General features: G+C 37.9%; 1 protein-coding gene across 3 annotated transcripts in view; it reads left to right on the top strand.

Moving 5' to 3' along the window:
• Window positions 1-14,113, top strand: part of LOC137320989 (E3 ubiquitin-protein ligase MARCHF3) — a 72,611-nt gene extending 58,498 nt beyond the window's left edge. For all 3 annotated transcript variants that reach the window (XM_067983062.1, XM_067983061.1, XM_067983060.1), the window contains 2 exons: window positions 7,242-7,451; window positions 12,630-14,113. In XM_067983062.1, the coding sequence (XP_067839163.1) occupies window positions 7,242-7,451; window positions 12,630-12,788 (369 nt within the window). In that variant the 3' untranslated portion in view covers window positions 12,789-14,113. The remainder of the gene's footprint in view (window positions 1-7,241; window positions 7,452-12,629) is intronic.
• Window positions 14,114-14,877: the final 764 nt, after the last annotated feature.

Here is a 14,877-nt window from a genome sequence, read left to right as displayed (position 1 = left end):
AGAATTGGCTAAGGGACAGGAAACAGAGTGTAGTGGTGAACGGTTGTTTTTCGGAGATGTACAGTGGTGTTCCCCAGGGGCCAGTGCTGGGACCACTGCTTTTCTTAATATATATTAGTGACTTGGACTTGAGTGTACAGGGCACAATTTCAAAATTTGCAGATGACATGAAACTTGGAAGGGTAATAGACAGTGAGGAAGATAGTGATAGACTTCAAGAAGATATAGACAGGCTGGTGGCATGGGCAGACACATGGCAGATGAAATTTGACATGGAAAAATGCGAAATGATCCATTTCGGCAGGAAGAACGAGGAGAGGCAATATAAACTAAAGGGCACAACTCCAAAAGGGGTACAGGAACAGAAAGATCTGGGGGTATATGCGCACAAATCGTTGAAGGTGGCAGGACAGGTTGAGAAAGTGGTTAAAAAAGCATACGGGATCCTGGGCCTTTATAAATAGAGGCATAGAGTACAGAAGTAAGGAAGTCATGATGAACCTTTATAAAACACTGGTTCGGCCACCACTGGAGTATTGTGTCCAGTTCTGGGCACCGCACTTTAGGAAAGATGTGAAGACCTTCGAGAGGGTGCAGAAGAGATTTACTAGAATGATTCCAGGGATGAGGGACTTTAGTTACGTGGATAGACTGGAGAAGCTGGGGTTGTTCTCCTTGGAACAGAGACGGTTGCAAGGAGATTTGATAGAGATATTCAAAATCATGAAGGGTCCAGACAGAGTAGATAGAGAGAAACTGTTCCCATTGGCAGAAAGGTCAAGGGCCAGAGGACATAGATTTAAGGTGATTGGTTCTTTTGCCAAAGGTGACATGAGGAAAATCTTTTTTACAAAGCGAGTAGTTAGAATCTGGAATGCGCTGCCCCGAGGGGGTGGTGGAGGCAGATTCAATCATGGCCTTCAAGAGGGATTTGGATAAGTATTTGAAAGTAAAAAATTTGCAGGGCTAGGGGAATAGGACTAGCTGGTTTGCTCTTGCGTAGAGCCAGCACGGACTCGATGGGCCGAATGACTTCCTTTCGTGCTGCACCCTTTCTATGATTCGATATAGTATAGCCCCCTCCCTCAAAAAGTATTTAGAGGGTGGGTCTAGTTTGGGATTCAGTTCTGTGCTTATCCCTTGTTATCTGTTTTGAAAAGAAATTGTCTGCTGAAGAGCCAGACTGGCTTTGTTCTGTTTTTGTACAGGCTGAAATGTAGAGTGTTCTATCTTTTTTAAATCAACATTTCCTAATGTCTCCAGTGTTTGTGCAGCCTTGATGTGTGGGTCTCTTGCCATAGGCTGTAGTCCTTGCATTTTCCATGGGCAGTGTGGGTGTGAGAGAAACCAACAGGAAAGAAGTTGAAAAGTACGCAAACAATGAAAGGAAACCAAGCAATTAATAAATGAAGCCTAAAATAAAGACTGCAAAATAAGTTGAGGGAACAATAGAAAAGGAATAAAGATGGAGTAGATCAAAAATAAAAGGAAATAGTTATTTTAAAGTAAAAAGGATGATGAACAATAGCACAAAAGTGAAGATAGTCAACAAAAATGGAAAATCAAGTAAAATTTAGTGGGCAGAAAAAATGGAAATCGATTAGGTGAAAACAAAGAAAATGAGAGGAAAGATTTTAAAACTACTGTTAAAATCCAATTCTAAAGTAAAATATTTGAAAACCATAGTATTTACCTATTAAATCATCTTGTTAAAAAAAGATTCTTCCCCATTGTTATTTTTTTTTAAAGTTTAGGATGACCTGAGCAAAGTCTTTTGCATAACCTGAGAAAGCCCAAGTTTATTTATGCAACTATTTATTGAAGTCTGAATCAGTTTAAATTTTTTGGCAAGTTATAAATGCTAATGAATCATTGTGTTTAACTTCTTTCTCAAACACTTAGATTAGGACCATTTGCTAGCACTACATATAATTATGTTTGGATGTTTGATGTTCATTATTCTAACCAGTTTATGAAACATATTTGAAATGCTTTGAGAAAAAAACAGTTTTGAAAGTCCAACATTTCTAATGGGATGATGGAATGTCTGGGGTGTAATGATCACAATAAAAGAATTTCCATTCATTTCTTTTTAAAACTATTAATTAAAGATTTAATCCAGAATTTCATGAGTAACAATGAAACTAGTACTTAAAGTAACAAGGATGTAACATGAGGAAGGTATTTGCAGACTTTTTGACAGCCGGGTGTAGCCCTTTAGTTAGCTGAAAGAATTGTTCCAGCTCCAGAAGACAATTTTTCAATTTGGAATGAAAATTTCACCCAGTTTGGAACACCCATCTATTCTGCATCAAGCATTTTATATTTTTAAAAAATTTGTTTCAGTTTAGATGACCATTGGAAAGATCTGCACCTTTCCAAGTTTCATAAGTTTGTCTGCACTTAAGTGCCCAATTATTTGGTTCAAATTGTTTAAGCAGGCCTTTAATATCTTGAACAAGTGGCCATTCTTCATATGTGAGCCGAGACAATAAATGTGGGCATGCTATTCAACTCTGAGGAACATCACAGCCAAGGCTGATCTCCTTCAGCCAAGGGAGAAAATTGGGAGTGGGGGGAGGAAGACCGGTCTTTGTCCTTGTGAATTTGTGAATGTTTCTACTTGTCAAAATACTTGTCAAAATTCTTTTTAAAATGTTGTGATGATTCCAAGCCAAAAGAATGCCTGGCCTAAGGTGAAGATTATTGCAAAACACACTATAATATTATTTCTTCATCTGAAATGGAGAGAAAAAAAAAGACTTTTAATAAAATTAACCAATAATATTTAAGAGAAAATGTAATGCCTGGCTTCTGACGTTTGGTTCTAAAACGTTCTTATGAGACAAACCTTCTAATTGCAATAATAACTGTTTTAAAAAAAAAATTGAAAAGTTACAAAAATGCTTAACATGTTTTTCCCTTGTCATTTTTCTATATGAACACGGAACATTTGGGGAGTTACTGACCCCAACCATGTAAAGGAACTGTATTAACATTTCTAGTTGAGATGACTTTATTGCTAAAGTACACTGGGCTAATGGCTGTGTACCTTCCAGTACAATAATCAGATTCCACAAATTAGCAGGCTGACTAACTGTTCCAATTGGTGCTGCTAATGTTGTCATCATTACTCCATTTAAACCGTTTCTCTAAAGCAAACACAATAGGGATGAGATAAGTTGACGGTAATCATAGCTTTTTGTAACTCATTTTTTGAAAGCATGATGGCTAGACTTTCTCTAAGTTAAAATACATATATTAATATGAGTCTATACTTATAAATGGGCAATTACAGATGGGAGAAAAAGAAGGGTTCATCTCAGAAGCTAATGCCAGTGCATTTCTATAGAGATATGGGTACACCTTGGTGTGCAGTTTTCTGAATGGTAACTTGTTGGACACTTCTGCTCCTGAGCAGATACTTGGGATTTGAAATTTGAAATGGAAAAAAAAAATCAAGTGGAACACAAATATTAGTTAAATGATTACAAACTTTATTTAATTACACATATAGTGCTGTTGTTCAGGACACTACCACCATTTTATGAAATTATTTTATATTCATTCTGCCATTTTCCACTGAAGGAATATGTTATGTACTTTGTTAAAGTATGAACATTTCTGATTGTGGAAAAGTGAAGGTATTTTATGACTGAATCCAGATCGGCATCTTACTACCGTTCCACACATGGATAGTGAAAATGGGTGTAATTAGCCTTAACTGGGGAAAAAATGGTCAGATGCCTCTTGTCTTGCTTCATAGTTTGGCCACCCTATTATAAAACTGTTGAATGGGCTCCTGAGTTGGTCTAACTTGGCTGCTTCTCACTTGAGCAGAAAGTTAAATTTGAATTGCTTAACTTCCATGTCTTTATGAAATAAATATGTTGGACCTGGATGGTACTTTGCTCATAAAACTAAGTTTACCTTCAGACCTTTTATCAATGAATGATGATTCAAACTTCAAGAATTTCTAATCAACTCTGATGTATTGTAAAAGCCTTAAAAAATAATCTTTTTAAATGGAGAGAGAAAATCACATGCCACTTCTAAGTTAGAAAAGAGTCATTGTGTGATTTTTGGAGCATTGTATGACCTTTTCAAAGTAAGATTCTTTAATTAACTACTTAGTTTTTGTTTTGATTAATGGATGTTTTGAAGATTATTAATTTTGAAGCTTCAGTTCAGGCAAAAAATTAGTTACATCACAACGGCCTTGATCTTCAAAAAATAGCCATAACTTCTTGCATTCAAAATATTGACCGCTCATTTCAGTGAATAAATACCATAGTTCAACATGCTGCCAATAATTGTGTAACATTACAACATGTGCAGTGTGCAATTCTGCACCTTCCAGGAGTTTGCAAATCTATTGCATAAAACCCACAAAGGCAAATGAAGCTTGGGGTTACAAAGCTGTAAAGATTGCTAAATGACATGTCAGGGTTGTTGAATATCTTGTTCTGTCCCACATTATTGATGGTTCAAAAAAAAATCTGCAGGAGTGAATTGGGGTGGGGAACTTGATGTGTGTTGACCTTTTTGATTTTCCACCATTAACTGAACCTATTTCATTCTGGAGAATCTTTCATAATGACTGAAACCCCATTGTTGTTGGACTTGTTATTTGTCACTGGATGAATAATTAAGAGTGTCACCTAAATCCTCATTCAAATCCCACCTGGTGGGCACTGCCCTTGTTCACACTAACGAAGCACTGAGATGTATTTACCACAATGACTGCTGAGTTTCATTCTCAATCCAATTTCATTGAAAGTTGCATGTCAGCCACCCTGATGCCAGGATTTTGGCAAAGAGTGCTAGCACATGGATTTCTGCCCATGGTTCTCCACAAAGTGAGTTTCTAATCTTTAGCTTCCACTCAGTGCTCTCCCCAAAGTAGGAAAATTTATTGCCAACTTTCTATCACCCAAAGTGGTCTGTGACAGTCATTGGTAGGTGTATGGAACGAGGTTGCATGCTGCTGTAAGGAACAGTCTGTGGCACAAGATGAAAACATTCAAACACCTTTCTACAGCCAAGAAGGCATTGGACATACTCTCAGGCCAGTATCACTTTATAACTAGCCAATAGATAATTCAGAAAACTGGTCCAGAATGAACTATCTGCCGTTTCTGCTTTTTGATATAAAGGAAAATCACACATTGATGCATTTTGGAAGGAAGAATGAGGAGAGGCAAAATAAACGAAATGGTACAATTTTAAAGGGTGTGCAGGAACAGAGACCTGGGAGTTTGCGTGCATAAATCTTTGAAGGTGGCAGGACAAGTTGATGAGGGTATTAAAAAAAAAGTATACGTGATCTTTGGCTTTATAAATAGAGGCACAGAATACAAATTATACTAAACCTATATAAATCACTGGTTAGGCCTCAGGTGGAGTATTGTGTGCAATTCTGGGTATCACTTTTCAGGATGAATGTCACTGCCTTGCAGAGGGATGAGGGACTTTGGTTATGTGGAGAGACTAGAGAAGTTGGGATTGTTCTTCTTAGAGCAGAGCAGGTTGAGGGGAGATTTAATTGAGGTGTTCAAAACTATGAAGGATTTTGATAGACTAAATAAGGAGAAACTGTTTCCAGTGACAGGAGAGTCAGAGGAACCAGAGGACACAGATTTAAGGTAATTGGCAAAAGAACTAGAGGGAAGATGAGGAGACATTGTTTTACGCAGAGTTATGATCTGGAATGCACTGCCTGAAAGGATGTTGGAAGCAGATTCAGTAGTAACTTTCAAAAGAGAATTGGATAAGATACTTGAAAAGGAAAATTTTGTAGGGCTGTGGGGAAATTCTGTTTGCCCTGTCTTCTCCCCACCCCAATTTTCACTTCCTTCGTATTTTCTGCCTGTGATATTTAACTTTAACAATTTTAAATTTTTTCTTAATATTGTATATCTTTTTATGACCCTTTCAAAAATATTTCTTCCTCCACCTGCTGTTTGAAGACAACTTTTAAAAAAATGGTTTTGAAGGCCAGATATTGAGCCAATCAAAAGCCCACATGTAATGATCGCCATTGTCACATAATAGATGTGACCAGTTCAACTTTTGACATGTTTAAAAATCAAATGTGGAAGAAGGTTGTTGGTGTCTCTGGAGCCATGCAGTTCCTGGATGGGTAAATTTGTTCAGCCTTGGCTCAGAGGTAGCACTCTCGCCTCTGAGTCAGAAGATTGTGGGTTCATGCCCCTCTCCAGAGACTTGAGTGCATATTCTAGGCTGACACTTCAGTGAAGTACTGAGGGAGTGCTACACTTAAGGAGGTGCTGCTTTTGGATGAGATGTTAAAATGAGGGCCTGTCTGTCCCCTTAATTTGCTTGGAAATGTGGTAGTTGTGAGCATAGTATGATTTGGAACATTCTGGAATATATATTTTAACTAATGATTTTTTTTTCTTTTTTAACACCTACTCCGGAAAACATTCTCATTGATCTAGAGTTCTTGCTGTTTAGAATATGTGTGTGTCTCAGAATAACCGCTATTTGTCATGTGAAATCTATGCATGGAGTACACAAATCCAGTGCAGCAAAAGATACGGTGGATGTTTAATAGCAAATATGGAATTGAGCTCAAAATTTACATGTCTCCAAATAGGATGGCATTGAAATTGGGGTCCTCTAAATAAATAAAAATGATGAGGCATTCAGAAAAAGGAACTTGACTTTGAGCATGAGTATTTTAAAGGGGGAGTGGAGGGTAAATGCCTGCACCAGTCAAATAAAGTAGTATTGGAGGATGTTTGAATTTTGGCTTCATTTATTGTTTCTTTCTTCTGGAAATATTCACCTGATGTTCAACATTTGAAGTAGTAAAACAGACCTCATGGTGGATTGATGCACAATTTATATATGTTCAGCAATGCTTGTCCTTTGCTTAAACATTTTTATGGAAAACCAAATAGCCTGATTTAGATTAAGTCATATCTTGGCCCTCCAAGTTCCTCTGTGACCAATAAAGATGCGATGGAGTCTTGAACTACTGTGGATTGGCCTGATCATTATATTCATTAATATAAATCCTGGAAATGCCAAAGGAATTGCACAGAATTGTGTTTCCTACAAACATCTCTTGTTTCCTATTTACTTTATGATTTAAAAAATGTAATACTGAAGATACTTTCGACATCTAACATTGTGATGTAGAAGATTATTGGGTGAATAGCTATTTCACTGAAATAAATTGCAATTTTTTTTCCCCCTCTTTCCCTCCCATCCAGTGGTTAAGAAATCCAGGCCCACAACATGAGAAGCGGACCTTGTTTGGCGATATGGTGTGCTTCCTGTTTATAACCCCTCTAGCCACAATCTCTGGCTGGTTGTGTTTGCGAGGTGCAGTGGACCATCTACACTTCAGCAGCCGACTAGAAGCTGTTGGACTCATTGCACTAACTGTTGCACTCTTCACTATTTATCTCTTTTGGACTCTAGTAAGTATGAATTACCTTTTTTTTGTAGACACCATTGAACATGAATTGTTGGAACATTATGGTGGATCTAACTATTTTATACATTCATCACTGAACATCCTGAATCAAACAGTAATGGAGCAGCCATCATCACCATTGATGTGTTCTGCTTTGTGGGAAGATTTTCCTTGCTGAGTCAATATTTCCTCCCATCTCTCCTCTCAATTGTTGCAGTGATATTGCTTGATATTTACAAGGAACTATTTTGAGTACAGTAGCAAGTGCTTTTTTTAAAATCATTGCTCTAACATTGCTTTTTTCTGCTTATCACTAAAATTCTCCTGTTCCTAACCACTACTTATTATTTAATGCCTAAGTGTCAGACGTGAGCACAAAATATTCTGCACTTTCCATCTATGCCCCAATGGTCATGTCTCTATGAAGACTACTCAAAACATGAGAATCATGGTGCCCCTCTTTGTGCCAAGTCCCATCACAGGAAGGGATAGTTTTGAGAGATTTGCTTGAGTAAATTTTGATATCTGTTCATAATCCAGCAAGAAGTCAAAGCATTCAGAAAGGGATGGAATAAATTGGTGGCAGAAGTTAGTGTGAACATTTTTTGCGCAATAATTAAAATCATATTTGAGTTTTCTAAACTACAATGGACAGATTGAAGTATTCACATGAAGTAAAATTAATTTAATAAATTAAATCCTAAAGTGCATTGCCCAAACATATAATCCTCAATTTCTGTTTCAGAATGCTTCACAATTGTTATTGGTTTGTCACCCCTTGATTTTAAAGTTCTCATTCTCGTGTTCAAATCCCTCTATGGCCTCACCCCTCCCTATCTCTATAACCTCCTCCAGCCCTACAACCCTTCAAGAACTCTGCGTTCCTCCAAATCTGGCCTCTTGTGCATCTCCCACACCCTTCACCACACCACTGGAGACCATGCTTTCATCCATTTAAGCCCTAAGCTCTGGAATTCCCTCCCTAAATCTCTCCAACTTTCTCCCCTCCTTTTAAGACCCTCCTTAAAATCTACCTCTTTAACCAAGCTTTTAGCCACCCATCCTAGTAACTCCTTCTTTGGCTCAGTGTCAGTTTTTGTCTGATTATGCTCCTGTGAAGCACCTAGGGACGTTTTCCTACTCAAAGGCACTATATAAATGTAAGCTGTTGTATCTGTACTTGTATGCCCTTCAAACATTATGCAGCCACCACTCCCTCATTTGTAACGCACAATGCCCTGCAACTCTGTTTCCAACCCACTTAACTGCAAAGCTGCTGGGTTTATATTTAACAAGAATTTAGAGTCCTCTCACTTACAATATGGATGCTGGGAAAGTTTTGGGGTTATATTGGATAACGCCTGAAACCAGGTGCAGGGGTCGCAGTTTGCGATTAACCTGTGCCCGGTTGTTGAGATGCAGGCAGCACATAACGTTTGTGCTGCCTGGTGATTTCTATGATTGCTGCATGCAGCCAGCCCTACCTGTGCTTTGAGTGGCTGCTCACCAGCAGGGGGCCCAGATATCATGAGTGGCTAGCACCACTTAAAGGAAACCTGCACCTCTTAAAGGGAAGGTGCATTGTGGCTGCAGGAAGTGGTGGAAGTCAATTGGGAAATGAATCTGTGCTGCAATATGGTGCAGCAGGGTGATGATGGGACATCTGGAATTTTTAATGAGGAACAACTGGGCTGCTCAATATTTGCAGGACTCTGATATTTGCAAAATATAAGATACGGGTCCGCACGTAGTCTGAACGGAGATCAGACATCGCACGTAAAACACAGATACAAGTCCTGTCCCTATGTTTACAAATTATTGAGTAATTTGAAATATTGAATAAAGGATGCGCACTATTAAATCCCACATCCTCCAATCTGCACACTAGATCCCACCAATCTACCAATCTGAGTTTGTACCAGGCCTGCGAGAGAGCGTGCACCAAGGTTCTCTGATGCACGAGAGGCCTTGATACAAGAGGTGGAGAAAAGGAAGGGCATCCTATATCTGCAAGGGAGGCAAGAGACCTTCCAGACATATGCTCGAGAGGCAGAAGGGAACGAAGTCAGTGCCAGGCGCATAGCACCACGGACATGCATGCAGTGCAGGAAGAAATTCAATGCTTTGACGTGAATGGTCAAGGTGAATGAGGTCAACTGTTAAGTGGCATCTCCTACCAACTGCACTACTAGCAGCATCCACTGCTCCACACAGTACACCCCCCATCACCCACCTACCAACAAACTCTTCAATCAGTACTCAATTCTTTCAATCAGATGCTCCCTCTCACCCTCACACATTACCACTCTTGCAAGCTGCATGGCCATAAACTCACTGGTCACACACTGGCAGCTATTCAGCCATGCCAGCCACATCACCCAAACATCTTGCAGGACACTCACCGCTACATGTCCTGCTTTCTTGCAGGAGAAGTTGGCGCCTAACAGGAGGTAGCAAGTGGTAGTGGCTCCTTGGAACATGAACCTGCTGTTCTCTCTCAGGATGATAGCATTCCTGTTCCACCCCTGCCACTCCACCAGTGCCCTTGCTGTTGCCTGTTAGCTAGCCAGCCCATTCCCTGTAGAGTATTGAAACTTTATTATAGGAAGATAGGAACAGGAGTAGGCCACTTAGCCCTTTGAGCCTGTTCCACCATTCAGTGAGATCATGGTTGATCTGTGACCTAACGCCACGTACCTGCCGTAGCCCCATAATCCCCTCAATGCCTTTGATTACCAAAAATCTATCAATATCAGATTTAAAATTAACAATTGAGCTAGCATCAACTACCATTTGCGGAAGAGTGTTCCAAACTTCTCCCACCCAATCGTGTGTAGAAGCGTTTCCTAACTTCACTCCTGCAAGTCCTGGCTCTAATTTTTAGGCTAAGTCCCCTAGTCCTAGTATTCAAGCATAGGAGACTTCCAAAAACAGGAACAAATTCATCAGCAGCCATAAGCAATAATCCAGCAACTAACCTGTAACTCCTGCATGAACCCTTTAAATAGGGCTGGTGGGGTACCCTCCATACTGTATAAGACCTATCCAGCTCTGTGAGGTTGAGGCAGTGCGTTGGCTGGAGCATAGAGTTCCAAAATCGCATCAGTCCCTTTAAATCAGCATTGCACACTGATCTATCGCATAATCTCCCTACTTTACATGGTGCAGGCGTTCGTTATCTGTGCATGCGCAAATGCCTTTACCAATATGGCGTCCGGCGCACGTCGCTCTAGAAGTGTGTGCACACATTCCAGATCCCATTTTGGGTCCTTAGGAGTGCGCAAAGCACCTACATAATGGGCACTAAGCAGCCCAATTTAGACCCCAGTATGCTTACAGTATTTACTTACGCGCTCTCTTGAGAGGCAAAGCCCTAGTACTTCGGAGTGGAAATTTCCACTCCTGCCACTTTTTTTTCCCCCCCATTGCACTTGAATTGGAGCTGATATTTGATGTATTAATACCTGGCATTCTGAGTACAAATGGTGTCAGTGATGCTGATCGTCTAATTGCTATTGATTTAATAGCTATGCATTTCACACTTTGTACAATTCACCTGCACGTGTAAATTAATGAGCTGTAAGTCAATAGAGATGCAATGGGATGTCAGATTATAGAATTTTGGATTCAGAACACCAGAGATTGATACAAAAATCAAAATACTGCAGATGCTGGTAAACTGAAATAAAAATAGAAAATGCTAGAATCGCACAGCAGCTCGGGCAGCATCTGTGGAGAGAGAAAGGTAGGGTTAATGTTCCAGGCCTATGACCCTATATCTGAACTCAGCTATTGATTACTGCTAAACAAATAGCTATCTCACCTAGCTAGGTGAAAAGTCAGATGTGTCAGCTAGATGTTAAGCAGCAACTATTACTGTAAACCACTAAACAGCACATGCAGACCTTAAAGGCTTATGACAGTTACCTACTTTCAAAATGCAAAATTTTCTAAACCATTTAATGCTGTTTCTATACAGTATTTAAAAATATATTTTGAGATTGACATGTCCCCAAACCTTGAACAGGCTTACTGCTAAATCTACAGTTGGGCTTTCCACAGAAATTTGCCTTGAGGTGCCAAAGAATTATAGAGGCATTGCTGGAAAGCAAGAACAGTTCTGAATGCTGGGATTGAAAACATCCCACTGCCATGACCAGAGGTAAAAGTGTACTTTTAAAGTGAAGCAAAAAATAATAGATGCAAGCAACAAAAGTTTTTTTTAAATAGGGAAACAACTTCTAAAATGTGATAATTTTACTTGACCTTTCTTCCTCCCGCCCCAGTGTTCAATAGTGATTTAGCTGAAATACTTGCACATGAAGGAGCTATAATCAACAGCCTTGGATTCTGATTAAGGTGACCTGATGAGATATTGGGTCAATCTGTACATGGATATAAGTTATATTTTGTATATTATTTATTCTGTTTAAATGACTAATTAAAGAATTAAAATTGTGAATTAAAAACTTCTATTTTAAAATTAAACTATATTGCTCCTTGGATTGCAGACTGGTTGCACTGAATTCCTCGGTCATTTAATGTGAGAAATATTTTGTAGCGTTTACCTACATGGTATAATTTATTTTCCGATCAACTAAAAATGCCAGTATATAAAACTATATTTTTGTTAACCAAAATGTATAAAATGGGTAAAATTGAGCGTCAACACTTTTGGAGACCATGCTATCCTCAAGTGCAGCAGATCTGTTTACAAACTCATGTGAATGCTTGTGATCAATATTAGCTCAATAAAACTGTACTAACTGTTCCCTCGCTAACATTTTGGTTAGTGTGATTAGAGAACATCCAGCAAACAGAAACCATTCACATTCTGATTTGACAATGGTGGTCTCTTTACCTTCTATTTTTATTTATCGGCATGTTTACTCCTTTTTCTAAATTGGTGGTGAAGTACTCTTTACCACCAAATGTCTGCATTTTTGAAAATGTATTGCATGCTCTTAAATAAGCTGAAGGCATTTAGTGGCAGCAAGTTGGTTATAGTAACTCTTTTCTTGAGAAACACACTAGGGAGTCAATACTATTCGTATTGTCTAAAGTGGTTTATGTGTTGATTTCTGGGTACTGTACTGTTTTGGGATTGGCTTTCACTGCTATTATTTGTGCTGTGGGAATGTGTGGGGAATTTACTTAAACTGAATTTTTAAAAATCTTTTAGGTTTCATTCCGTTACCACTGTCGCTTGTACAATGAATGGCGTCGAACCAATCAAAGAGTAATATTGCTTATCCCAAAGTCCTCAAGTGCATCATCTACTCAACAATTGCTTCTTGGTCTGCATCCAATGAAAAGGAACTCAAAAGAGACAATTGTGTGACTTCTGCAAATCTCATAGGATTCTGGATTGAAAATTTTATGAGCTTTAGCCAAAGAGAATTAATTTAGTATGTTACCTTTCTTCAGATGTTAGCCTAGTTTCACAATGCAGTGACTTAATGGGCTTTGGACGAGTTGGTTATGTTGCCAGTTTTTCTGAAAATTGTGTAACCTTCATTACTACAATAAGTGTTAGTGTTTCCACCAAAAGTGTGTTGGTGGTAAATATCAAGTAGAAAGTTACAATATGGCCTTTTAAACTAATACGACTGATAATGTTGCCTTGATTTATTTAGTTTCACTCTAATTTGTCAGGTGATGTATTTGATGTGACTGATATTGCTTTGATGGATTCTCTCTTCTCCCCCTGATTAATTGGGTAATGTATGTGATGTTAATGATACGGATTTTGTGTAATGTTCTAGAAGATGAGTATGATTGTCACTTTTCATCTGCATAAAAGCTTTATTAGATTCAGACAATTGTGTTTTAGTTTCCAAAATGTAGTTAGAATGTTGCTAACTATAATTGGTTATCACCTGATTTTGTCATGAGAAGGAGCGCAACTTTTTTTTAAAAAAACCTTTTGTGAAAGTGTGTTTTGGTTTATATTATCCTACAGTTTAATATTTTCACAATTCTGTAAGTGTGTTGATCATGATACTGCTATGCAGTATATAGCCATTTTGAAATAATTTCTTTAATCCATTCCATCAGAATACAATATGGGCCAGCATTAACAATTTGATTTTTTTAAAGTTTGACTACTTTAATATATATTTTTAATTATGTTGATTATTCTAAGCAGTCTTAAATTTATTGCAAAATACTGAGTTATGCATCATTTGTAACCTGACTACACAAAGTTTCTTTGGATGTGATACACTTGTATTTAAAAAAAAAACTAGGCAGTGTCATTTTATTTTGTCTTGGAAATGTTTCTTTAAATCAATACACTGGTGCTGTAGTCCCAGATTAGGTTTGTGTTCCTAATTACATAATGTGCAAAATTGCTGATTAGCACATCTGAAAATAATTGGATCCTATCCTGTGTGATAGATATTGAAATATAAAAGTGTAATGGAATATTTGTTCTACTAGCAGAAATTAAACCTGAATGTATTGGGGTTAGCATGCAGTGCTAAATTATGCTATTAAGTCAAATGTACAATGCCATATCTATGTATTGCTAACATAGTGATCAAGAAGATACTCATTTTTTTGTTTTGATAGCTCTGCACCATTTCACCAGGGCAAGTTAGCTTGAACTAAATGCAACGCAGTTTCTCATAACTGAAGTAAAAATTCACAATTTAATATTTTTAATTCTTTGACATTTTTCAGGTGGTGTTTTCATTTCCAAAATTGTGACTTCTGATACTCGATAAATGTTTCTCTGCTCTGCCAAAGTAACACAAGGTGAAGCAATCATTACTGTTCAAACATTCAAGGCAGGCAATATTGTAGTAGGATGCATTGATTTCAGTTTAAAGATAATTCTGATAGTCTATTTAGAAATGTCTAAACCTGACACAAAATCTTAACTAACCTGAACATTTGGCATGATAAGCAAATATGCAAAACATAAGGGATAATGGCAATAGAGGGAAGAGGATATCGTGCCCTTCTAAACACAAGTGTTGACTCTTTTTAACACTCTAAATTTCTACCTCCAAGAAAGTTTATGTAAAGAGAGATACCATCCATATTGTGCCATTTTATTAAATCCTATATACATTTCATGTATCTTGTGTAAGTAATATGAACTTTTTTTAACCCAAATGTAGGTTTTAAACTAATTGTTTTTCTTTTAAAATGCTACGGTGGAGGATTTGAGGGAAGAGGAATAGCTTTTTTTTTGGAAATTGATGCTAATGTATTCCAAAAGTGTGGATCAAGCCTGTGATCAAGGCTTCATTAGTCATACATTCTGGGCACTTCTCATAACCTGAATGAATTTGCCATTCAGTAAAATTTAGTTTTGTGCACAATAATGCATGTATTTTCTCTTCCTTCCTGTTCACTTTTACAACTGTAATAATTTATTTACAATTTTTTATATTAACAATAGTTATTGAAGAAATAAAATT

This window comes from Heptranchias perlo, chromosome 4 (assembly GCF_035084215.1).
Source record: "Heptranchias perlo isolate sHepPer1 chromosome 4, sHepPer1.hap1, whole genome shotgun sequence".
Taxonomy (NCBI): domain Eukaryota; kingdom Metazoa; phylum Chordata; class Chondrichthyes; order Hexanchiformes; family Hexanchidae; genus Heptranchias; species Heptranchias perlo.
This window is presented reverse-complemented; position numbering and strand designations above follow the sequence as displayed.